Genomic DNA, 25,605 nt, shown 5'->3' on the forward strand with positions numbered 1-25,605 from the left:
CTTACTGATTGTACAACTTAAAAGAAGGACTTCATGGGTCTTACCTTTCTGAGCTTCCTCATTCCTAAGGGCCTCCTTTCTCTTGAGGGGAGCATCTTTCAGTTAGATCAAAACAGCTGTACAACACTACCGCTTTAGTTCTGATACATCGATTTCACCTCTTTGAGGACATTCCCTGGGGGTTTTTTTTTGGGGGGGGGGGGAAGGGGTGTTTTGGTGGCTTGTATGATAGCAACGTCTGATCAGTTTTCTTCCATTTGTGGTTGAGAGTTGCCACAACGCCATAGCAACAGTCACTTTATTTTCAGTAGCTTGAGTAGCTCTTGAGTGTCTGTCATCACTGCAAAAGCTTTCCTGGGCTAGACAGATGACTGTGTAGTTAAGATCCATATCACCCTTGCAGAGAGGTTCTGGCTTCAGTTCCCAGCACTCATTACCAACTTCGAACCCGCCCTAGGGAATCTGCTGTTCTCTGGCCTCCACTGCAGCTATATACATGCATATGCATACGCGTAATTTAAAGTAAAAAAAAATGGTTTTTTGTTTTGTTTTTTAGTTGCTTTGGAACTCGCTCTGTAGACCAGGCTGGTCTTGAACTCACAGAGATCACCTGCCTCTGCCTCGCAAGTGCTGGGATTAAAGGTGTGTTCCACTACCACCTAGCTAAAGTAAAAAAAAAATTAAGTTTCTTTTTATAACTGAGGCTGATAGTAGCAGTAACCGATGGATGTAAGCAAAAATCATTGTCACCCACATTGTATCTTCTGGTGTTTTTCGTTGTTGTTTTCTTCTTGCTTTTGTTTTTTTTGAGACAGGGTTTCTCTTAGCCCTGACTGTCCAGGCTAACCTTGAACTCAGAGATCCTCCTGTCTCTGCCTCCTGTGCTGGGATTAAAGACTTGCACCACCACTGCCCAGCTAGTGTTTTTGTTTTTTGGTTTTTATTTTGTGTTCTTGTTGTTTTGTTTTGTTTTGTTTTTTTCCCTAAAAAGCTAGCCAGCAGGAATGGGAGATCATGACTCATTCCAGCCTGATTTCTCCATATCCTACAACCAGTGTGGTATTTCAGCAACAGAACTGCCAACTAATTTTGGGATGCAAACAACAGCAATGACAGACAAGATCCCCTGAGTAAATTGGGAGCCTAGGGATCTTAGGGGAGGGGGAAGGGGAAGGGAGAAGGAAGGGAAGCAGGGAAAAATATATAACTCAAAAAATTATTTTAAAAAAGCCACCATCAGTAACTCAATGTGGGGTTAATTTCATTGAAAACTTCCATTTTCATTGGAGATACAGTCTTAAAATAGATAGTCTTTTAGTTGGATATTCTGGAAGTACATGTAATCGAGACAAGGACATTCTCCACCCTAAAACAATCTGCTTCTAAAATCATAAATAAAACAAACAAACAAACAAAACCCAGCAATAACAATGGCCTTTACAGCCGGGCGGTGGTGGCGCACGCCTTTAATCCCAGCACTCGGGAGGCAGAGGCAGGTGGATCTCTGTGAGTTCGAGGCCAGCCTGGTCTACAAGAGCTAGCTCCAGGACAGGCTCTAAAAAAGTTGCAGAGAAACCCTGTCTCGAAAAACCAAAAAAAAAAAAAAAAAAACCAAAAACAAAAAAACAATGGCCTTTACAGTTTGCAGGGTTCCAGCTGTCTTCTTTGCAACAGCTCTAAGAATACAGTCCATGCCTGGCACTGTGGATTCAGAGTGTCACTTTCTAAACTCTGGGTACCCCTGCTGAAATTACATCATCGTCGTTGTTACTGTTCTTCCAGATGTTTCCCAAGTCTGTGAGACAGTCCAAGGTTAGCATTATATATAATGAAACTTTTATCAGAGAGGACCGGTGACTCTCTTAAGTCCTTTCCAGCAGAGGATACTATGAAAACATTAGCAAGATCAAATACAACATTTGAATTAATTATCCAGAGTGTAATGTTGGGTGCAGTAGCACAGACAGGACAGTACCCTCCCACCTTTTCCTTGAGCCATCTGGTCTCATTCCTAGGACACTGCCTTTGGACTGATAGGGACGCGTCATCTCCGGTGTCCTGAATGATCTCAGGAGAGATAACTTGCATTGCTTGGCCAGGTCCAAGTGAAAGTAAGGCCAGCGAGGCCCGTGTTAGTCTGCTGCACTTGTCACTGGAGCCAGCCCTAAACTTAGGCTTGACTACTACGCTCCATTAATCACGCCTAACTGCAAATCAGCTCCACCCTTTGTATCTTTTTCCATATGGAAGTAATGTGCTCTGGGGAGGAGACTTGCTCACTTAGAAAAACTTTGGTGAGGCTTTTCAGTTTTTTGTTTGTTTTGTTTTGTTTTTTAAGAGGAATGCTGGCTTTATAGAAATCTTGCTACATTTATCTCAATTTCTTTTTGTTTGGTTGTTGTTGGTTTTTTTTGGGGGGGGGGGAGGGGGGTTTCGAGACAGGGTTTCTCTGTGGCTTTGGAGCCTGTCCTGGAACTAGCTCTTGTAGACCAGGCTGGCCTCGAACTCACAGAGATCCACCTGCCTCTGCCTCCCGAGTGCTGGGATTAAAGGTGTGCGCCACCACCGCCCGGCTCTCAATTTCTTTTTTATTCTTGTAATTTAAAATTTTTATTATTTCATATCTGAGTGTTTTGCCTGTGTATGGGTATCTGTGCCACATGCTTGCCTACTACCCAGGAAGGTCCGAAGCTGGCGTTGGATCTAGAACTGAAGTTACGGATTGTTGTCAGACACTATGTAAGTGCTGGGAGCCAAGCCTGTGTCATCTACAAGAGAGCTAATGCTTTTAACCACTGACCCAGCGCTCTTATCCCCATTTTTATTGGTCTTGTGCGTTGTGTGGGGGAGGGCTCCAGCACAGCCTGCATAAAGAAATGAGACAATGTTCAGGAATTGGTTTTCTTACATCATATGGAGTTGACTCATCACCAGTGTTGGTGACAAGTACCGAACTATCTCACCATGGGACTCTGCAAAAGCTATTAAAGCTCCATATGAGCCATGAAGTCTCTGCTGAATTAACTTGCTCTTCTCTTGTGACCCCCATGAAAATAGTCCTGTCAGGCCTGGTACACGTGGCACCGAGCACTGACTCTTGAATGCTCAATTTCCCTAGTAATGCCTGTCATTTTTCTGGGGTCTTCCAGAACTTGACATTAGGAAGCTTTAGCCACTGATAAATAAGCTTGGTGTTTCATATGAACTAGTCTACCAGGAATTCTTTGTTTGTTTGTTTGTTGAGACAAGGTTTCTCTGTAGCTTTGGAGCCTGCCCTAGAACTAGCTCTTGTAGTCCAGGCTGGAACTCACAGAGATCCGCCTGCCTCTGCCTCTCGAGTGCTGGGATTAAAGGTATGCGCCACCACTGCCCAGCTCCTACCAGGAATTCTTTTTCCTTTATTACATCAGATTATGCAAATTTACATTATTAATTCCTTTGCTCCCACACACTCAGATTCCATCTGTAATGGTAACAATAAAATGCTGCAGGTCCCTAAGTGGTGATATGGGGCAGCGGGCCATGAGACCATGCCACCGCAGGTCCCCTAGCGGGTCCAGAGACCATAGCAGGCCACAAATGCAGCTGGGTCCTAGGCTGGAAGCCACGTGGCAGATGAGAGACCACCGAGATGGATAGGCATGCCATGCAGAGTGAAGTTGGATATTTATTTAGTGGGTTATGGAAGGGAAGGGGAGAAGGGGGAAGAGCAGAGAAACTGGGGGAAGGGAAGAAGTGGGGAGAAGGGAGAGACAGAAGCTGCCTCTTCAAGAGAGAAATGGAAAGGAAGGGACTCAGGCTGGGAGCTGAAGATCAGCATGCCTGGGTGCACAGGGGAGAGAGTGGGTGTCACCATTGCACCATTCATTCCCATGTCTCACAGTAGTATGAAACAGGCCGTTAAGGGAATCTCATTTCTTTAAATGATTTATTTATTATACATGGTCTGCCTGCATGTATGCCTTCAGGCCAGAAGTTGGCACCAGATCTCATTATGGCTGGTTGTGAGCCTACCATGTGGGTGCTGGGAATTGAACTCAGGACCTCTGGAAGAGCAGCCAGTACTCTTAACCTCTGAGCCATCTCTCCAGCTCCATCTCTTCCATTTCTTGTTTAAAAATATTTTTCAAGGCCAACAAGATAGCCAGGGAGTGAATATTCCAGTCACCAAACCTGACAGCCTAAGTTTGATCCTTATGATGTCCATTGTGGAAGGGGAAACCACCTCCTGTGACATGGCTGTTGACCACACACACTCTGGCATGTGCATGCCCACACACAGTACACACATACACATAAAATTTAATTTAAAAATAGTCGTTTCCAGTTCAAACATCAGATATTGTTTTCTCTGTTTATCATGGCTGCCTGTCTGGATTGTTACTAAGTGTGCCCATCTGCTTACTGAATTAATGAGTTTTTCCCTTTCTCTGTATTAAAGATGAGATCCAGGAAATATCTTCTGTAACTTCTGCTTCTCTCTATCTTTACTTTCTAGTTAGTCCTATGGGTTCCAGGAGTTTGGAACTCAAGAAAAATATTAAAAACTAACTTGTAGCCCCTCTACCAAAGAATGGATAAGGAAAATGTGGTACATTTACATAATGGAGTACTACACAGCAGAAAAAAATAACGAGAGTTTGAATTTTGCAGGAAAATGGATGGAACTAGACCAGAGAACTTAGACAACAATACGGACACTAAGAGAGACTTACATAGATATAATCTACATGGGAAGTAGAAAGTAGAAAAAGACAAGATCTCCTGAGTAAATTGGGAGCATGGGGACCTTGGGGGAAGGTTGAAGCGGGGAGGGGAGCAGAGAAAAATGTAGAGCTCAATAAATATCATGAAAAATAAATAAATTTAAAAAACAACAAAAAGAAAACATTTGAGTGAGGTAACCCAGACACAGACAGACAATTATCACATGTACTTACTCATAGGTGGTTTTAAAACATAAAGCAAAGAAAGCCAGCCTACAAACCACAATCCCAGAGAACTTAGACAACAATGAGGACACTAAGAGAGACTTACATAGATGTAATCTACATGGGAAGTAGAAAGTAGAAAAAGACAAGATCTCCTGAGTAAATTGGGAGCATCGTGACATTGGGGGAGGATTGAAGAGGGAAGGGGAGAGGCAGGGAGGGGAGCAGAGAAAAATGTAGAGCTCAATAAATATCAATAAATAAATATATAGAAAATATTCCAGTATTTCTCACTACAACAAAAAATAACTTGTACTTCTTGTTTTCCATCTTGCTAGCTGTGAGAAATAAGCCACGATATGAGATTATTTTAAGTAATCAAGTTGTTAATTCAAGAGAAAAGCATTCTGTTATTTAGGTGGTGAGCCCACTCTAGACCAAGTATCCTGAAGGCAGCCACTCCCAAGATCAAACCTCCAATTTCCAAAGAAGTAGCCGAAGTGTATTTGAATCCTAACCTAAGCCGGGCGGTGGTGGCGCATGCCTTTAATCCCAGCACTTGGGAGGCAGAGGCAGGCGGATCTCTGTGAATTCGAGGCCAGTCTGGTCTACAAGAGCTAGTTGCAGGACAGGCTCCAAAGCCACAGAGAAGCCCATCTGGAAAAAAACAAAACAAAACAGAATATCCTAACCTCTGGTCAGGGTGGAGTGAATCTACCTCTATGGGCCATTTTAATGTCCAAAACATCAAGTAAGCACACCCTAGGTCTGACCTTTAGACAGGTGGAGAAACAAGCTCACATTTTTTTGTGTCTCCACATATAATGAAATATTTTTAATCTATTTTTTCGTCGTGGCTCTAATTTCTCCCTGTAGGGCTCTTCCTCTAGTTCCAGATTCCATATTGTCACAGGAAGAATCTTGGTTCTTAATTATATGAGTACTTTTAATTTGACTAATTTCAGGTTAATTATCTACTATATACCAACAACAAACCTACTTAGGAAAGTTCTCATTTTTGGCACAAGTTGTTAAAGCTAAGCCTGATGCCAGATCAGTATTCTAGAGAGGTAGAAAGCCAAAGTACTCCATAAGTTACTTGTTTTCATTACAGAAAAAGCTGTTGAGCCATCATTCCGAAGACTAGGAGTCTTGCACACATTTAATCCCAACACTCAGGCAATAGTGATGGAGGTCCAGACCAGCCTGGTTTGCACAGAAAATTCTAGTGTAACCAGGGCTACATAAATGAGACACTGTCAGAAAGAAAGAAAGAAAGAAAGAAAGAAAGAAAGAAGAAAGAGAAGAAAGAGAGGAGAAGAGAGGAGAGAGAGAAGAGAAGAGGAAAGGAAGGAAGGAAGGAAGGAAGGAAGGAAGGAAGGAAGGGAAGAAGGGAAGAAGGGAAGGGAAGGAAGGAAGGAAGGAAGGAAGGAAGGAAGGAAGGAAAGAAAAGAAAAGAAAGATTATTGTCTCTTGCTAAAATGTAACCTCAAGGATTTTGCTGTTTACATTGCTGTTAGTCCAGAGCCTAGGTTTTAGGGCTGGGCTGGCTTTGAAGTTACTCGAAGTAACCTTACAACCTAGTGTACTTTTTAAAGCCAATGGCTTCTGGGGAACAAGGCTGGTAACCTTGGAGAATCTGCTGCCCAGGATGAGGTCTTAGTTGGCACCAATTGGCAAAGCTGCCTATGTATACGTATACTGTTTGTTTTCTTTAGTTTTTCGAGACAGGGATTGATTCTCTGTATAACAGCCTTGACTGTTCTGGAACTCGCTGTGTAGACCAGGCTGGCCTGGAACTCAGAGATCTGCTTGCCACTGCCTCCTGAGTGCTGGGATTAAAATCGTGAGTGATCACACTCGGTTACATGCGTTTTAAGGTTTCCACAATAAGAGAATCTTGGAACAGGCTCTTATTATAATAAAGAGCCGGATTAAGATGAGGATTCCAGTCGGGAGAGGGTGGCAGACAAACGATGAGGATTCTTGGAGGAAACTGAAGAGATCCGTGAACTACAGCGGAGATGTCATACTTCCGGTAACCTAACTTCCGCGTCCCTTTCCAGACCTGCAGCACCACTAGATAAAAGCAAATGCCATACATTGATTGGCTGTTTTTGAGGCTCCTCCTTATGGTGGAGACCTTTAGGGAACTTCTAGCTCTAACGTCCTCGCCTGCCCTGGATTCCCGGCTTCCTATTGGACTGCCACTTTCCAATCGGCAAGGTTTCTGAGTCTTAGTCCTCAAGCAGCGGAGAGGGTCAGTGGCTGCAATGACGGGATTGGAGCCTTAAATCTTTGTGGGCGGCCTACGGGTTAAAAGCAAAGGAATAAACGCGAGCCAGGCGGCTGAAGAGTCTTTGCCCAGGTTAGACTGTCTTTGCCCCATCCTCACGAGTTACTCTGCTCGAGACCCCTCTCCTCCTCCCAGTGGTTGCCAAGTGCGCTTGCGCGGTAACAGCCGCCCGCACTTGTGCCTTCTCCCCCTTCTTCCGAGCCACCTTTCCCCCCTCCCTTCCCTATCCCTTTCCCTGCCCTGCTACCCTCCCTTCCCCCTTGGCCCTTCGCTGTCGTCTCCCCGGTCCTGATCCTCCCCTACCCCACCCCCACCCCCCAGGACCCTGGCGCCCCAGCCGCAGGTGTTGCGCCCCCGGGAGCCACGATGTGCTTCGTCTCAGAATCCGTGGGTCTCCCTACCCTCACTGTCCTCCGTTTCCTCCGCGCAGGCTCCCACATCCCTCAGAATGACGTTGGACGTGGGGCCGGAGGATGAGCTGCCCGACTGGGCTGCGGCCAAAGAGTTTTACCAGAAGTACGACCCTAAGGACGTCATTGGCAGGTGAGCCTTGGCCAGGAATACAGAGCTACAGAGGAGTGGGATCCTAGCCAAGGATAAAGGATTCATTCTGAAGCCCGGCTTGCTGGGAAGGGGTCAGTGGAAAACAGTGACTAAACTAGGATCTGGATTAACCCTCTTTTTCCCCCTCTCTTTCCCTAATCCATTTATATAGTCAACAAGATTGATTGAAGCATCAAACTTGATTGTGTGCCAGACACACTGGACACTGGGAGGGTAGAAAATGCCTGTTCATTGTATTTCAGTTAAAGTGACAGAAAGAAGCACGTGGGTACTTTTCGAAGGTTTCCAGCTAGCTAGGGGTCTTGTATAAACGCTACTGTGGTCGCCACCACCCCGGGGGTGCTCTGGGTCTTAGTTGCGGAAGCATAGTGTGTTGGTTATGTTGTGTTAGACACTAATGATACCAGGTGAGGGGGTAACAGGAACCCATAAAGTCTCTGTCTTGGAGTTTACATTCCAACAGTAGAGAGATAAAGCAAGATAAAGGTTGAAGCAAGTGTTAGGGGGAAAGTAGGCAGTAGGATTCAAACAGGGAAGCCTCCCCAGACAGGAGGGTTGGGGTTTAGGTGCTGGGGATCAAAGTTAGTGTCTCATTCATGGCAGACAAGCGCTTGCCCACAGAACTGCTCTCTCAGCTCCAAGGAACTGAGTTTTGAGCTGAAAGTGAAGTATGAGAAGACGTAAGTCATGAACTGAAGCGGTGATCTTCTCATTTAGAGGAGGGGGTTAGTGTCGTGCTCAAGGCGGTGGCTAGGCTGTGATAAGAGGTGGGAAAGGAAGCCGGGAATGAAAGCCAGGGAGTGGCGGAACACGCTTTTACTCCCACTGGCCTACAGAGCGAGTTCCAGGACTGGCTCCATAGTTACTGAGAAAAGAAAGAAGAATTGGGAAAGACAGAAGAAATGGAGTTGGAGAAGTGGGTACCCTAGGGCTTTAGGCCATGATAAATTTCATGGGGTACCCTGCATGCTTTCACACTGGTGACATGACATGAGGGTGTTTGTGAGCAGGGCCCGAAGTCTTCCTGCACCTCACTTAACAGAGGATAAAAGCAGACTCCACCTTCTGTTTCGCTGTTGAGTTTGGCGTGAGTTGGATGATCATGTTCGGACAATTTTAGCCAAAAAAGATCTTTTTGGCTTTTATGCAGAGATTGGATAGGAAAGGGGCTAATGATGGTGGTTGTTTAGATTAGTGGTGATTAAAGAGATTGAGGGGGGGGGGGGTCCAGGCAATGATTTCAAAGGAGACTGGCTACAGATCATGAAGGAAGGAGAACAAACGGTTAACTTTTAGGGTTTTGTTTTTTTTTGTTTTGTTTTGTTTTTCGAGCCAGGGTTTCTCTAGCTTTGGAGCCTATCCTGGCACTAGCTCGTGTAGACCAGGCTGGCCTCCAACTCACAGAGATCCACCTGCCTCTGCCTCCCAAGTGCTGGGATTAAAGGCGTGCACCACCACCGCCCAGCCCGATTTTTAGGGTTTTATTTGAGCACTTGAGTTCTGTTTATGGGAATGACAAAGACAGAGACAGGATCAGATTGGGGAATGGGGTGAACAAATCAGGAGTTTCATTTTGGAAATATGCAGTTTGAGATGCCCCAGTGGGCGGCACTTTCCAATGGGTTTGCCTCTGGAAGTCAAGGAAATCTAGATGAGAACCACAAATTTGGGAGACATCAACGTGCAGAAAATAGCCATGAGAGAGTACAGAGGGCTGAAAGGGGCCAAGGCTCAGGTCCTGGGTCATGTCACCATTTAGCGATCGCTTAGAAAGAAGGCCTACCAAGGGACCTGGGGAGGTAGCTTTGAGCTAGAGAGAAAACAAGAATTTCCTCTTAGAAGCCTGGCAGGATCTGCTATGTGAATTGCTTTGGAGGCCTGGGACAGACAGAGGCGTGGCATTAGACTCAGCCAGACACATTTAGATGTCACACAGAGATGTCAGTTCACAGTTGGAACCAGGATTCTGATGGGAAATTAAGGATCAAAGACAATATAGTGTGTGAATTGCCCATAGATATTTAAAGCTTCTAGAACTTGAAGAAGGTTGACAGACTGTGTCTTAGTTAATGTTCTGCTGTTGTGAGAAAACACTATAACAAGGCAACTTATAAGAGAAAGCACTGAATTGCGGGCTTGCTTTCAGTTCAGAGGGTCAGTCCATTATCTTGGCAGGGAGCATGATGGCAGGGGCCATGGCACTGGGACCCGTACCTGAGAGTTCACATCTTATCCACACACAGCAGGCAGGGAGAGCACACTCATCCCCAGGGACACATCTCCTAATCCTTCCCAAACAGTTCCACTTACTAGGGAGCCTGCCTTCAAACACGTGTGCCTGTGGGGGTATCCTCGTTCAAGCCACCACAGAGTGTTTTAAGAAAAAGAGCCCACGTCCAAATCCTGAGGCTTTACAGGATTCGGGACAACGGGAGGCGTGAGACCTGTGGGGAAGAACCAAACCCGGACTCCACTTCCTAGGGAAACAAAACCGTTTTGGAGGAGGCAGATCAGAGGTGACATTATGACATTATCACTTATCTTTCTCCTTAGTCATGGCTGTCCTTGAGCTCGCTCTGTAGTACAGGCTGGCCTCAAACTTACAGATCCGCCTGCCTCTGCCTCCTGAGTGCTGGGATTAAAGGCGTGTACCACTGCTTCCCGGCTCCTTTTTTTTTTAATATTTATTTATTATGTATATAATACTCTGTCTGAGTATACGCCTGCAGGCTAGAAGAGGGCACCAGACCTCATTACAGATGGTTGTGAGCCACCATGTGGTTGCTGGGAATCGAACTCAGGTCCTTTGGAAGAGCACACAATGCTCTTAACCGCTGAGCCATCTCTCCAGCCCCCCTTTTTTTTTATATGATTTTAATTGAAATAGAATTATTATCACTTCTCCCCCCCTTTCCTCCATCCAGCACCTTCCCACTACCTTCCCTCAAACATCTGCCATGCCCTCCACTTTAAAATTGATAGCCTTGGGGGCTGGAGAAATGGCTCAGGGGTTAAGAGCACTGACTGCTCTTCCAGAGGCCCTGAGTTCAATTCCCAGCAACCACATGGTGGCTCACTACCACCTGTAATGAGATCTGATGCCCTCTTCTGGCCTGCAGGCATACATGCGGACAGAACACTGCATACATAATAAATAAATATTTTTTTTAAAAAAAGAAAATAAATAAAATTGATAGCCTCTTTTTATTATTGGGGTGTGTGTGTATGTGCATTGTGGAAGAGGGGCAGAAATATTGTAAGAAGAGGAAAAAAAAAGAAATTGTAAGAACCAGAATACCAGGAAGTTTATTAGGGTTTCATTTTTATCTTTCAGGTAATAGGGTGAGAGATAATCTTGAGTGAACCCCACAGTTAGTTGTCAGCTTGAGCATATAGCACATGGTACATGCTTTTTTTTTCTTCAAGACAGGGTTTCTCTGTAGCTTTGGAGCCTTTCCTGGAACTAGCTCTTGTAGACCAGGCTGGCCTAGAACTCACAGGGATCCACCTGCCTCTGCCTCCCAAGTGCTGGGATTAAAGGCGTGCGCCACCACTACCCGGCATGGTACGTGTGGGAGGTAGAGGCAGATGAAACTCTTTGGAGTTTCAGGCCAGCCACATTTAACAGTGAAACTATGCAGGGGGCGGGGCTAAGTGTCATCCAAAAGGGGACAGACAGCTGGTAGGTAGAGCTCTTGCTTAGCATAGATGAAGCCCTGGGTTCAGTCCCCAGAACTTTAGGGGGAGGAGGAGAGAAGAGGCTATTACCCTTGTTGACTGATAAGCTGGGAAGTTTTCAGACAATGAGTAACGTGATTGAACCTCTGTTTACGAAGCTGTTGGGGAGAAGCAGCGTGTTGGATAAGTTATGAGAACCTCGGCAGCTGGGAAGAGACTGAGGCTGCTGTTAAAGTCATCCAAATAAGGAAGATGAAGGCCTGACCCATGGCAGTGTATGAGCTGGGGGTGAAGCCCTAGGGTGTGGATTAGAGAGAGTGGCTGGATGGGAGGGAGAGAGGGGGCCGGTTTAGCCTGGGAGTGTGAGCAGCACCAGTGTTAACAATAGGAACAATTAATAATTAGATCAGAGAGAGAAGTTAGTTTGGGGGAAATGCAGTGTGTGTTGATCCTGAGAGATGTGGACTAGGAAGGATGTCCAGGCAGACGGGACCTGACGGGGGAGACGTCTGGGCTTAGAGACTGAGGTTGCAGAGGTCGGGTGCTCAGGGAGGGTGCTCAGGACTAAGGATGGAGCCTTGGGCAAGCTTGGCTTATTTATATTTGTTATTTTTGAGAATCTCTGTGTAACCACTGTTGGCCTGGAACTCAAAATTCTACGGTCTCAGCCTTCGAGTGCTATAATTACAGGCATGGGCCAACATACTCCGCTCTGTTGATTTGTTTTGGCGGACTTTCGGTGGGGGGACTGGGTGGCTGGATTTAAGCCCAGAGACTTTCATGAGCTAAGCGAGTACTCTCCCGTTGAGCTACAGCCCAGCTCTGTATTTGGGCATTGTTAATCCAGGCTCAGCAAGCACACCACCCTAAACTATGCCGCCAGCCCAAAGCTGACCTCTTAAGGAACGGGCAGAGAACAAGGCACTGAGTTTATCAGCAGAAAAAAGATTGGACTTGGAGTCTTAAGACTTGGCTTCCTCCTGGAAATGATCTAGAATCTTAATAGAAAGGCTTACTAAAGAGTAAGTGCCATTAAAATAAAAGCTTATGGAATGCTTGAAGAGTTGTTCCTTTCTGCTAGAGAACAACATGGAGTTGGTGGAGGTGGCATTTAGTCTGGTCTGGATGACTTAGTGACTTGAGCCCTTTGAACTTCCAAAAAATTACAAGAGTTTTTTGTTGTTGTTGTTGTTTGTTTCTTTCCAAGACAGGGTTTCTCTATAGCTTTGGAACCTGTAATGGAACTAGCTAGCTCTTATAGATCACACTGGCCTCAAAGAAATCCACCTACCCCTACATCCCAAGTGCTGGGATTAAAGGCGTGCACCACTAACCACTAATTACAAGATTCTTTTTTGTTTTTTCGAGACAGGGTTTCTCTGTAGCTCTGGTGCCTGTCCTGGAACTAGCTCTTGTAGACCAGGCTGGCCTCAAACTCACAAAGATCCACCTGCCTCCGCCTTGCAAGTGCTGGGATTAAAGGCGTGCGCCACCACCACCCGGCTTTAATTCTTTTTTCTTTTTTTTTTTTTTTTTTTTTTTTTTAAAGTTTTTTTATTTATCATGTATACAATATCCTGTCTGCGTGTATACCTGCAGGCCAGAAGAGGGCACCAGACCACATTACAGATGGCTGTGAGCCACCATGTAGTTGCTGGGAATTGAACTCAGGTCCTCTGGAAGAGCAGGCAATGCTCTTAACCTCTAAGCCATCTCTCCAGCCCCTCCGGCTTTAATTCTTAAATGAAGTTTATTAAAGATGAGTTGACTAGAAACTGGAAATGTGGCTTCATGGTAGAATGCTTCCGTAGCATGTGTGAGGCCCAGAGTTCCAATACATACATACATACATGCATGCATACAGATTTGACCGTTAGCTTGAGGCTCAGATGGACAGGAAAATGAAATTATAAAGTAACAAGAATAAGACAGCAGGAGGAGGTGTGTGATGGTGCAGTTAAGATATGGCTGAAAGGTGGGCCGGGCGGTGGTGGCGCACGCCTTTAATCCCAGCACTCGGGAGGCAGAGGCAGGCGGATCTCTGTGAGTTCGAGGCCAGCCTGGTCTACAAGTGCTAGGTCCAGGACAGGCTCTAAAAAAGCTGCAGAGAAACCCTGTCTTGAAAAACCAAAAAAAAAAAAAAAAAAAAAGATATGGCTGAAAGGTGACATACATTGGCCATGCTACGTTTGACCTGACACTCCATAGATTTGTATTTTGTGATTTACTGGTGGTATGGATGACAGAATTCTGAACAAAGGGACTTCTGTGTATGACACTAACCAGCAGAAGTATGTTTTGATGGCCGAACCCACGCATGGAAGTCCATGAACCTCTTACAGAAGCCACATGGGCTTTCCTGCCTCTATCTTGCTACATTTCCAACATCCCTTTGAGATATTTCAGAGTTGTACTAGATAAAGTCCAGATGAGTCAGATTGGGTCATTTTGGATCTGTGGGTGGCAGATTTGTGACCTACACTGAGGTCTTAGTCTCAACAGATCTTTTACACACGTAGAGTGTCACAGGGAGGTCTGGGATTTGGATGGAAACTGAGATAGTTTCTTACCACTCCTGCCAGGGACAAACTCTGGGATCCTGTCAGAAGCCTTGCTCAGGGCTTACACACAGTGGGAAGGATAGAGGCTGGATTTCACCAGGTCTTCTGCCGGAGTTCTGCGGGCTTTGTGTGGCACCTTGCTGGTTGGTACTCAGGCTGGTTGGCCTGAGGACACTGTGAAGGCCAGGGTTTGTTCCTCTGGCACTTGTCCTGCTATCGTATGGGTCTTCAGAGTCTGGGATAGCAAGCATAATGTTCCAAAGGCTCCATATGGAAGAAGCCAGATGGTGGGGAATGCCTGTAATCTCAGAATTTAAGCAGCTGAGGCAAGAGGATTGAGCTCAGGGCCAGCCTGAGCTACATAGCAAGACTCAGTCTTGTGGGTATAGTGGTACCCATCTTTAATCCTAGCGCTTGGAAGGCAAAGGCAGTCTGATCTCTGTGGATGTGAGGCCACCGTGGTCTATGTAGGGATGTCCAGGAGAGGGAGGAAAAGGAAAGGATAAGGCCTGATTGACTGTCGTCTGACTCCGCCAGAGGGGTGAGCTCCGTGGTTCGCCGCTGCGTTCATCGAGCTACTGGTGATGAGTTCGCCGTGAAGATCATGGAGGTGACCGCTGAGCGGCTGAGTCCTGAGCAGCTGCAGGAGGTGCGGGAAGCCACACAGCGAGAGATGCACATACTTCGCCAGGTCGCTGGCCACCCCCATATCAGTGAGGCTGCATTCCCTGGTCCTGCTGGCTGACAGCCCCCCGTGTCTGCTAGCCCTGTTCCTAACCCACACCCTAGAATTGCCTCTAGGTCTCTCTGCTCTTCCTCCTCACTCTCCCTCCAAGAGTGGCCAGTCTTTGGGTCCCTGTGGCCTCCTCGGTACTTCTTCCTTCCCCCTAGAATAGTCTAGCGCTGCCTTTGGGTGGAAAAGCTCCTGTGATGTGTATCTGCTCCTTCCCATCTCTCTCTGCCTCTCTGCCTCTTTCCCCAGTCACTCTCATCGATTCCTACGAGTCTTCTAGCTTCATGTTCCTGGTGTTTGACCTGTGAGTATCACCCTGCCCGACTGAGAAGCCTGTTCCTCGCCTCCGTGCTCGGCCTGAGAAGTACAGCTCCGTCCGTGGGCAGGAGACCACTATGTTTACATCTCGCTCTGCCTCCCTGAAAGCCCAAGGCACAGGCCTTCGTCTTAGGTGCCATGATTGAGGCAAATATTTCAAGAGTAATACTGAACAATCAAAATGCCAAGAGTTCTGATGACCCAGGGGTCCCTGTCCCAGTCCCTCACCCATGAACTAATTCCTTATAAAAGTTCCTCACTCAGCGTCTTTCCTCATTTAACACACTGCACTGCTGGCTACCTCTGTCTGTGGGTTCTTCTTCTTTGGTTTATCTGAATCTTAGAGAGTGCAAACTAATGGCCAAAGTATTTCAAGAGTACTATCTAGCCAGGCATCATGCCTGTAATCCCAGGACTCCAGAGGCGGAGAATTGCAAGACGATTGTAAATTCAAGGCCAGCCTGTGCTATGTACCAAGACCCTATATCTGGTAGAAGAGGGAATAATAAACCAAAGATTAACAGAGACCTTCGGGGGGGAAAAAAAAGCATGATGCTATTAAATTGCCCTCTGCAAAAATCTAAGGGGAAATAGGAAATGTCTATTAACTGTCCTGCAGAGTAGCAGGACAAAGACAGTCTGCTTTGAGTATTGATCAGAATTGTAATTATAACCTCAGTTTTATTATTTGCTTATTTTTGTATGTATTTATTTTGCTTTTTGAGGGTTTTTGTTGTTGTTTTTGTTTTTTGTAGCCCTGGCTAGTCTAGTCTTTAACTCATAGATTCTCCTGCCTTTGCCTCCCAAGTGCTGGGATTAAAGGTATGTGTCACCACACTTGGCTGTAGCCTCAATTTAAAGGATGATAAAAAAATACAAACTCGCCGGGCAATGGTGGCGCACGCCTTTAATCCCAGCACTCGGGAGGCAGAGGCAGGCGTATCTCTGTGAGTTCGAGACCAGCCTGGTCTACAGAGCTAGTTCCAGGACAGGCTCCAAAGCCACAGAGAAACCCTGTCTCGAAAAAACAAAAAACAAAACAAAACAAAAAAAAAAAAACAAACAAACTCCAAAATCGTCTCATTCTACCTTTTGGTAACTGTTAGCTGAACTTTTGGCCCATTTTCTAGATGGCCTTAAGAGGTCTCTTGCCACTATAGTTGCTCTCAGATAAGGAGGAACTCCTGGAAATTATTGTCACAAGAAGTCACTGTTCTTTCTAAAAGTGTCCCTTCGTGGCTCATTAAGAATATTTCAGCCACCAGCCCACTGTGTCAGAAACTGCCCTGGAATCCAGCTCACTCCTGCAGTAGCTAGCGCTCCTCACTAGCCCTGTCCTCTTCTCGGTCGAGTGCATCTGCCTCTTCTCCCTCCCCCGTCCCCTAGGATGCGGAAAGGAGAGCTGTTTGACTATCTCACGGAGAAGGTGGCCCTCTCAGAAAAGGAAACCAGGTACTGGTAGAGCCTAATGCCCCTGAGGTGGACAGGGGAGTGGTACAGGGAGAGCCAGGAGTCTGTTCCTCGCCAGGTCCATCATGAGGTCTCTGCTGGAGGCGGTGAGTTTTCTCCATACCAACAACATTGTCCACCGAGACCTGAAGCCCGAGAATATTCTCCTAGATGACAACATGCAGATCCGCCTTTCCGACTTCGGGTTCTCCTGCCATTTGGAACCTGGCGAAAAGCTTCGAGGTGAGGGGACCAGGTGCCTTAGACTTGGGGGGGGTGGGGAGGAGACCCATGCTTGAGGTTGGCTGGCCAGCTTGGGAACGGAGTCCCAGATGACAAGGCTTTGAACAACTCAGTGGACTTCTTTACCTTGGAGAATGGAGACTGATAAGCAGAGGACTAGTATGCCAAGGGAGCTAGAAGAAAGGAACACTGTTCAATCTGAGGGATCCACAGAGGAGGGGGCTCCAGAGATGGCCTTTGTCCTAGGAGGAAAGAGAGGAGGGCTAGAAGGGCCCAGCAATTTGTTTGAAACATGGATAAAACAAGACCTCTGTGTGGTGTTTCAGTGCTGCGAGGAGCCTGGTGTATCCAGCTAGCCTTGTGTGACATCTCCCCTGGGGCCCCTGATGCTATGCATTCACTGTGATAAGAATGTGTCTGGGACCGGGGAGATGGTCCAGTGGATGGAGCATTTGCCATTCGAGTCTGAGGACCAGAGTTTGGATGCCAGCAACCATGGGAATACCAGCATGGAAGAGGCAGGGAGACGGGATCCTTGGGGTAAACTGGCTAATTAGGCGATCTCAGCCAGTGATGCTTTGGGCTCAGCTGAGAGTCTTGCCCAAATACATAAAGTAGAAAACAGTTGCAGAAGACAGCCAATGTTAGCATTGGGCCTACACCTCTCTCTCCTTCTCTCTCTCTCTCTCTCTCTCTCTCTCTCTCTCTCTCTCTCTCTCTTTCTCAACGGCCAATGTTAGCATTGGGCCTACACATCTCTCACTCTCACACACACACAGTATTTCTAGTACAGATGGAAAACTTTAAGCAAATTCAAATCCAAGAATTCTAAGAGCTTTCATAAGCTATCTTGTCCTTTATGGTTTTATGCTGCACATACTAATAGCTATCAAGTAATGGGCATTAGGGGCTGGAAAGATGGCTCAGAGGTTAAGAGCACTGGCTGCTCTTCCAGAGGTCCTGAATTCAATTCCCAGCAACCACATGGTGGCTCACAACCATCTGTAATGACCTCTGGTGCCCTCTTCTGGCATGTAGCCATGCATGCAGAACATTGTATATGTAGTAAATAAATAAATCTTTAAACAAAAAAAAAAAAAATGGGCATTTACCATGGGCAGGTGCCACACAAACCTCTGCTGTGGTTTATTTCCTTAAGTCTTCTCCACAGTGACCAGAGGTAAGTAGTGTAGGAGTCCTTAGACCCAGGCGTGAAGACATGGGCTGCCTTGCCCACGCTGCTCCCGATTTTGCACCTGGGCAGCTCTACTTTACCTTGAGGTGCTGTGCTCCGTTGCATCTTTGGAACCCTTTGCCCTGCCTGCTTCACCCCCTTTCTTGGGCTGAGCGATGCAGATCTCACTTTCAGCCTCCACTCAGGGAGGTTCCCCCGCTTTTTGTATTTTCCTGATCACACGACTTACACTGTTACTTCTTCCTTGCTTCCTGGAAGATAGTGAGCTTGGGAAAGGTACATCCACCTCGTGACCGTCTAATAGAGCTCTCTTAGTAGATGCTAGATAGTCAAATACTTGCATTCCCAGTCCTTTTCTATTTAGGCTTATTAGGTTTTCTTGAAAGTACAACATGGAATAGTTTGGAATTTCTGAAATCAAAGAATTGGTACCCTTGAGTGATAAAAAAAAAAACCACTAAAAATACAGATTTGTGTCAGGTGATGGAGGAACCGAGCCTTGGTTCTCACGTCATGATAGAAAATCAAGGAAGGGTTTTTGTGGGGTCTTTGTTTTGAGACAAGGACTCTCTGTGTAGCCCTGTCTGTCCTGGAACTAGCTCTGAAGACCAGCATAGCACATGTGGACCATACCCAACTGAAGGATAGACTTTAAACAGGGACCATCCCGGTATATGCTTTAAGAAATTCCGGCTTGTGCTGAACATGGAGGTACACTCCTTCAGCGCGAGCACTCAGGGAGGAAAGGCAGGCAGATCTGAGTCTGACTTAGTTCCCAGCCAGTCAAGGCTGCGTAGTGAGATCCTGTCTGAAGGAAAGAAAAATTCCAGGCCGGGGATGGAGCTTAGTGGTAGAATACTTGATTAGTATGTGTGAAAACCCAGGCACTAGAAGAAAAAAATCTTTTCAAATTGAAGAGACCCAAAAAGAACCCCAAATTTCTATTTGTTCTCCTTTGTCTGAATGGTGGTACTGCTCACCAGAATGCACCCTGGGAAAGGGAGAATAGGTTTGGCCGAAAGTAATGCAGCAAAACTTTTAATTTTACTTTTCACGTGTATTATGTATCTAATAACGTGGCACAAGTTGTCCTGATGAATGAGTCACTTGGCTTCAGGAGGTAAATGATGTGGCTGAGTAAGACCTCAGTCATTCCCAAGGTGGGCATTCCTAGGAAGGCCACTGTGAGCTTTGGTGGGGATGTGAGCTGGTTAGATAGGGTCATGGTCTTGCTCTGCAGCTCCACAGGAAACACAGGAGCAGATAGGGAGCACTTGTGCTCTGGCAGAACTGAGAAGGCTCTGGTATGCAGGGCTCCAGAGGGGTCTAGCACCATTCCCTCTCTCCCTAGAGCTGTGTGGGACTCCCGGGTATGCAGGGCTCCAGAAGGACCTAGCAGCATTCTCTCCCTCTCTCCCTAGAGCTGTGTGGGACTCCTGGGTATCTAGCACCAGAGATCCTTAAATGCTCCATGGATGAAACCCACCCAGGCTACGGCAAAGAAGTCGACCTGTGAGTTCTGTCCTCCCCTCCCCCTTCTGTGTGTCATTCTTGCTTGTTACCTAGGCCAGTCTAACCATGGTCTCATTCTCAGCTGGGCCTGTGGGGTGATCTTGTTCACACTTCTGGCTGGCTCGCCACCATTCTGGCACCGGCGCCAAATCCTGATGCTGCGTATGATCATGGAAGGGCAATACCAGTTTAGTTCGCCCGAGTGGGATGACCGCTCCAACACTGTCAAGGACCTGGTGAGTAGCGGCCATGAAAGAGAGCCCCTAGGGAAGACCCAAGAGCTGACTCTCATGCTGTAAGGTTTCTCTAGATCTCAAAGCTGCTACAGGTGAATCCTGAGGAGCGTCTGACAGCTGAGCAAGCCCTGCAGCACCCTTTCTTTGAGCGCTGCGAAGGCAGCCAACACTGGAACCTCACACCTCGCCAGAAGTTCCGGGTAAGGAGTGGCGGGGTCTGCACCTGGGCCTCACCCTTCACCCTGTGCCGGATGCTCTATTGGGGTGAATACTGTCCCTCTTCCCAGGTGGCAGTGTGGACAATCCTGGCTGCTGGACGAGTGGCACTGAGCACACACCGCTTACGGCCACTGACCAAGAATGCACTGTTGAGAGACCCCTATGCACTGAGGTCAGTGCGGCGCCTCATTGACAACTGTGCCTTCCGGCTCTACGGGCACTGGGTGAAGAAGGGGGAGCAGCAGAACCGGGCAGCCCTCTTCCAGCACCAGCCTCCTAGGCCGTTCCCCGCCTTGGCCACTGAAGAAGAAGGGGACTCCAACACTATCACAGAGGACGAGGCTGCACTGGTGCTGGGCTAGAACCTCATCCCTGGCAAGCCAGAAAACAGGACTCTCCAGGAGGAGATTTTTTTTTTTTTTTTTATCATTCCAGACTGTTGGGACTCTGACTTTAGCCCTGCCTTGCCAAGCCGACCACTGCTATCACTGGACTGCTACCACTACTACTCATCCTGGACTTGGAGATCGGGGCTGACTGAGATGGAAGGGAACCTCTTCCAGTGTTGTGCCAGGCCTGGTCATCGCTGTCTGTGCTGCATCTGAAATAAAACTGCTACAAGCCTGGGAGAGCCGGTGCCCGTGTCCGCTGTCTGGTTGCATGGGGAGCACAGAAGGTGCTCATGAAGGTGGGGGATGGGATGCTCTGGCCCAGGTCTTTATTGGAGAAGATGCTGGGGATCACTTGGTCTTGGTCTTGCCTTTGCTGGGAGGTGGCTGGTAGGGCCGCTCCAGGGCAGCCAGTTTGCTGCTCAGCCTTTCCTCGCTCTCCTTGAGCCGCTCCTCCACCAGCTGTTGCAGCAGCCTCAGCTCCTTGCTCAGCTGCGTCTTAATGTAGGTTTGAAGGATGCACACCTCGCCTACTGGGAGAGAGGAAGGACAGGAGGGTGGGGATCTGGGATGAGCTGTGCAGAGTGGTGCCGTCGCTCTGAGACAGACGGCTGGGCAGAGTGACCAAACTACACTTTCTGGATTCAGATCCTGACTACCTTCGTCTGACATCAGACAGCCCATCCATCAGCTTCTTCGTGAAAAACGGGTGGTAACAATTCCGCCACTCTAGGATTGAGTTAACAGGCACAGTGGCGTGTTGAAAACGGGCCTTCTGGGACCTAGTATTACCAGATCTGTACTTGCCTTTGTCAACCACTCCCCCATCGCTCTTTCAGGGGCCACTTTTTCTATGCATAGCAACACTGTTGTCCGGACTTTTGCGTAAGGAATTATTTAGAGAGGGGACATGGGGCTGGAGAAATGGCTCAGAATCTGGCTTTAGTTCTCAAGCACCCACATGGTGCTCACAACCAGGGCACTCAGACCTCTTCTGACTTCTGTGGGTACTGCACTCATGTGGTGCACAGATAAACATGTAAGCAAAACTCCCAAACAAAATAAATAAATTTCAAGAAATTTTAGGGGACACTAGAACTAAAACTAAGTTCTGAGCTGCATATGGTGGACCTCTACAACCCCATCACTCAGGCTGGACAGAGGGATCATTAGTTCAAAGCCAGCCTGGGCTACACAGCAAGACCTTGTTTCAAAAATAAATAAATAAATAAAACAAGCATTGGTGGATGGTTCAATGGGTAAAAGAGCTTGCTGTGCAAGCCTGCCAACCTGGGTTCGAGCCTCAGAACCCACATGAAGGTGGAAGAACTGACTCCCAAATTCTCTGGGTTCCACACACACTCTCATTCTGTCTCCAATAAAACAAGGGACTGGAGAGATGGCTCAGCAGTTGAGAGGCAGAAGGATCTCTAGGATTTTGAGGCCAGCATGGTCTACATAAGTTCCAGAACAGGCAGGACTAATAGACCCTGTCTCAAAAAAGGGGTTGGGCGTGGGCTGAGGATACGGTTAGTGGTGAAAGCGTATGCAAATGTTGCTCATTTTGTTCCCCAGTATTACAAAACAACAAATCAGCAGGGGGAACGGGGACTTGAAGACTCAAATAGACCCAAACCCTTCATTCAATCTTGATGGAGTCCCAGGGCTCCCAGGGCACCTCAACTCCTGACAGTGCTCACTTGGCTGTTGCTCTGGCTGGATCTCAGTCTCTGGTTCTTGCTCCTGTGGAGTAGCTGCTTGTTCCACTGCCTCCTCGCCCTCTTTCTCTGCAAGCCAGAAGCAGGAAGAGGCCTTAGTCCCAGCCCTGGCCTAGTCCCAGCCTGGCTCATCTGTGCCCATCTTACCCTCTGGCTTAGGCAGCTGTAGCCCCATGTAAGTCAAAGATAGGTCCAGCCGAACCTGGGGAGACACAGGAAGGAGGGGCTGAAAAGACAGCACCTGCCGTAGGAGGAAAGTGGAGACAGTGGCCTCGCTGCCCATACACAGTACCTGGGGTGTGAAGACGTATTTGTAGAGCTTGAAGTGGCGGAAGTAGGTGTTGACCACATAGTCTGCCAGTGCCAGCAGCTGCTCCTCCTTAAAGAGGTCGATGCTGAACGGGGGCCGCTGTGATGGCAATTAGGAGTTAGCACCCTGGCAGCCTCCAGAAGCAGAGCTCTCTAGAATCAGGACAGACCTCAGGGGCCTTCAGAGGAAGAGGAGGAGGGCAGTGGGAGAGAACAGGAATTTGGGCTAGATCTTACCCTGACTCCATGGCAAAAGAGAACGCTGGTAAAGTAGCGGTAACATTCCTCCACATTGCCCAAAGGGGTGGCTGGAAGGAAACGAGGTGCGGCAGTCAGGCCCTTCCTACCCACCACCATCCCTCTACTTGTAGAGTGCGGGATTCAGAAGTAAGGCCTGGCTTGTTCTCACTGTATACTTCCCTAGGCACTGAACAAGACAGACAAGGTCCTTCCCTCCCTCCCGAGGTTTAGTTTTGTTTCTGGGACAGCATTTCATTCATTTAGACTGGACTGAAATGCACTGTGTAACTCATGCCAGCCTCAAACTAATGACATTGCTCCTGCCTCAGCCTCTGAGCACAGGGGTTTCAGGCTTGGGTCCATCATACCACCAGCAGGAAGGCTATTCTGTTCTTGAGACAGGGTCTCCTGTTGCCCAGGACAGCCTTGAACTCACTTCGAAACTGAGGATGACCTTGAACTTCTGATTCTCCTGCCTCTACTTCCCAAGTGCTGGGATGAGAGGCGTGTAATCCTGACTCCGACAGTGCTGGAATTGGACCCAGGGTTTTGTGTATACGAGATAAGGGTTCTCCTAACTGGGCTACATCCCCAGGCCCCTATTTATCTCTTTCTTAGAACAGACCACATGTTTCATCTGCTGATAAGGAAACAGATCTCAAAGGTGATGAAAATGTGGCGCCATGATACTAGCTATGCTGAGACAAAAATCCCAGATTGCGGTCTCCCTGCTCCTGCTTCCCACAGTCACTTGTGCTAGCCCAGCCTCCTCTCCTGGGGCTCAGAGCTTCTGGTGGCTGCCTCCCTCTCACCAACACAGGCCTTGTGAAGATCTTGGAGCAAGGCACAAGCTGCTGATGTCTGCTCTAGTGAAAAGTCCTGCTGGCGGCAGAAGATGAGTACATAGGAAAAGAGGTCCAAGATGATAGCATCCCGTAGGCTCTGTTCAGGATAGCCAAGCTCCAGAAGCTCAGCTAGCACCCTTGGGGTGGAGAGGAAGGAATGAGTAAGGCTGTCAGTGCTCCCCACTTTCCCCTTAGGGTTTATTTCTGTTACATGGGGATGGGTATTTTGTCTGCATGTGTGTTGTGTACCACATGTTTGTTTGGTGCCAGGGAGGCCAGCAGAGGATGCTCGATCCTTGGGAACTGGAATTACAGACCATGTGGGTACTGGGAACCAAACCTGGGTCCTTTATAAGAACAGCCAGTGCTCTCAACCACTGAGCTGCCTCTGCAGCCCTAAACACAGTCTCCTCTCTGTCTCCGTCACCTGACACTCACTCTGTGTTTTCCCTCCCAAGGGTCCTGTCTCTCCCAACACAAACTCATACTCTCTCATCTCTTCCACAGTGGCTGCCTTCTCCAGTCTGTGCATAGAATGGAGGTCCAGGTATTTCCTGTCAGGAAAAGATGAGACAAATCATTGATGGCTCGTGTAACTTCCTGATGGGGCATCAGACTGGGAATCAGGGCTCGAGGCTTAACTAATGTACTAAGCACCCTTTGGCAAGGCATTTTTGTGGGCCTCACTTCCACTGTAAATGAGGACTATCGTGGTCTAGGATCTAGACTCTAGATGAACCCTCAGGAGACCTTTTATTTATAAATCTAATGATCAGAAAACTTGAGTTTGCTGGACAGTGGGGGTGCATGCCTTTAAATTCCAGCACTCAGAAGGCAGAGACAGGTGGATCTCTGAGTTTGAGATCAGCCAGGTCTATAGAGCAAGTTCCAGGACAAGCTCCAAAGTTACAGAGTAGCTCTGTCTTGAAAAAAAAAAAAAAAAGAAGAAAGAAAGAAAATAAAAGAAAGAAAATGTGAGTTATTGTCTTGTTGTGTGTGACCATGGTGAAGTGGCCCAGGATCTTGGCATCAATCTGCACAGCGCTCTATCATGTGTGCATGCTCCATCCTGTCTGTCTTCTCACACCGCCACTTTGGACTGAGGAGCCCAGAACACCGGTGACTTGGTCACCTTAAGCATCACTCAGCTCAGTCTCTTCATCTGTAAAATTGGGGTTCCCTGGCTGCTGGACAAGACTGTTGGGGAGACCTTAAAGGAATACAAATGAGAACTTATTTCCCCAGGGCTCTCCACACTCACCACATACAGATCCGGGGCTGGGGTAGTGGCGGCTGTGAAGAGAAAACAGATAACGGGAAGAAGAGCTTTACAGGACGTGGCTCCTCATCCCTGGTCCGTCGTGAATGCCTAGCAGGTCTGAGGACGCTATAAGTTTATTGTATAGTAAAGGGGGCGAGACTGGGTTTTGGAGGGCTCTAAATACTATTTAGTAGCCTATTTAACAAGGCAACTCCAGAAATGTCTTGAACGGTAGTAAATGTAATGACTGGCGGCGCCTTACCGGGAACTCTTTTATAAATATTCACTAGTGGACAACTCTGTCCGGCCCTCACCGGGAACAAGTTGGCTCCAGGATCTTCTGCCACTTCCTCAGATGTGGTGGCCTCTGCGGCAGACTCAGTCATCACGTCTGTTTTCAGTCCTCATGGCCAGTTCACCCCTCCGAGCTGGGACACCTCTCCAGTTCCTGCTGCATTTGGGGGAGCTGTTCAGATTCCGGCTGCACCTTAACTCCGAGGATCTGGCTGGACTGGGGGCTGATCATCTCTTTGTCCTTCTGAGCCACTTGTCAAGCGCTCTCCCGTCCGGGCTCTGGGACAGCCAGCTCTACCACTGCAATGCCCGGACCTGTCCCTTCTAGTAGTTCTCCACCGGCGATGAAGACCGAGGTAGCCAATCCGCAGTGGGCGTCTTCCCAAGCTAGTCTCCCGGGTGACCGTTGTTAAGGAAAGTAGAAAGTACAAGCACAAGCCAATCATTGGGAGATAGAGCGCATGCGTAACAAGTTGCACGTGCCTCTTCAAAGTTGCTTATGTGGGATGGCTGTTTTTAAATATTGAATTAAAAAGAAATTTGTGTGTGTGTGTGTGTGTGTGTGCACGCGTGCGCATGTTCGCGTGCGTGTGTTCCTGTGCGGGTGCGCGTGC

At 47.7% G+C, this 25,605-nt stretch overlaps 2 protein-coding genes across 3 annotated transcripts; one reads left to right on the forward strand and one right to left on the reverse strand.

Moving 5' to 3' along the window:
- The first annotated feature begins 7,093 nt into the window (after nucleotides 1-7,093).
- On the forward strand, nucleotides 7,094-20,564 carry Phkg2 (phosphorylase kinase catalytic subunit gamma 2). Of its 2 annotated transcripts, XM_038319161.2 has the most exons (10): nucleotides 7,094-7,299; nucleotides 7,658-7,770; nucleotides 14,568-14,743; nucleotides 15,013-15,067; nucleotides 16,468-16,533; nucleotides 16,610-16,773; nucleotides 19,390-19,480; nucleotides 19,563-19,716; nucleotides 19,791-19,916; nucleotides 20,004-20,564. In XM_038319161.2, exons 2-10 carry the CDS (start codon nucleotides 7,676-7,678, stop codon nucleotides 20,295-20,297), a joined length of 1,221 nt encoding a protein of 406 aa, XP_038175089.1. In that variant the 5' UTR covers nucleotides 7,094-7,299; nucleotides 7,658-7,675; the 3' UTR covers nucleotides 20,298-20,564. The 2 variants fall into 2 exon arrangements, with proteins under 2 accessions (XP_038175089.1, XP_038175097.1); XM_038319169.2 differs by lacking the exons at nucleotides 7,094-7,299; nucleotides 7,658-7,770 and having other exon boundaries at nucleotides 14,582-14,679.
- Nucleotides 18,639-25,550, reverse strand: Ccdc189 (coiled-coil domain containing 189). The gene is made up of 9 exons (XM_038319178.1): nucleotides 25,012-25,550; nucleotides 24,698-24,729; nucleotides 23,925-23,990; nucleotides 23,404-23,573; nucleotides 22,589-22,659; nucleotides 22,335-22,451; nucleotides 22,190-22,244; nucleotides 22,025-22,111; nucleotides 18,639-20,854 (listed from the first exon to the last, which is right to left on the reverse strand). Exons 1-9 carry the CDS (start codon nucleotides 25,081-25,083, stop codon nucleotides 20,676-20,678), a joined length of 849 nt encoding a protein of 282 aa, XP_038175106.1. The 5' UTR covers nucleotides 25,084-25,550; the 3' UTR covers nucleotides 18,639-20,675.
- Nucleotides 25,551-25,605: the final 55 nt, after the last annotated feature.

Source organism: Arvicola amphibius, chromosome 1 (assembly GCF_903992535.2).
Source record: "Arvicola amphibius chromosome 1, mArvAmp1.2, whole genome shotgun sequence".
Lineage (NCBI taxonomy): Eukaryota > Metazoa > Chordata > Mammalia > Rodentia > Cricetidae > Arvicola > Arvicola amphibius.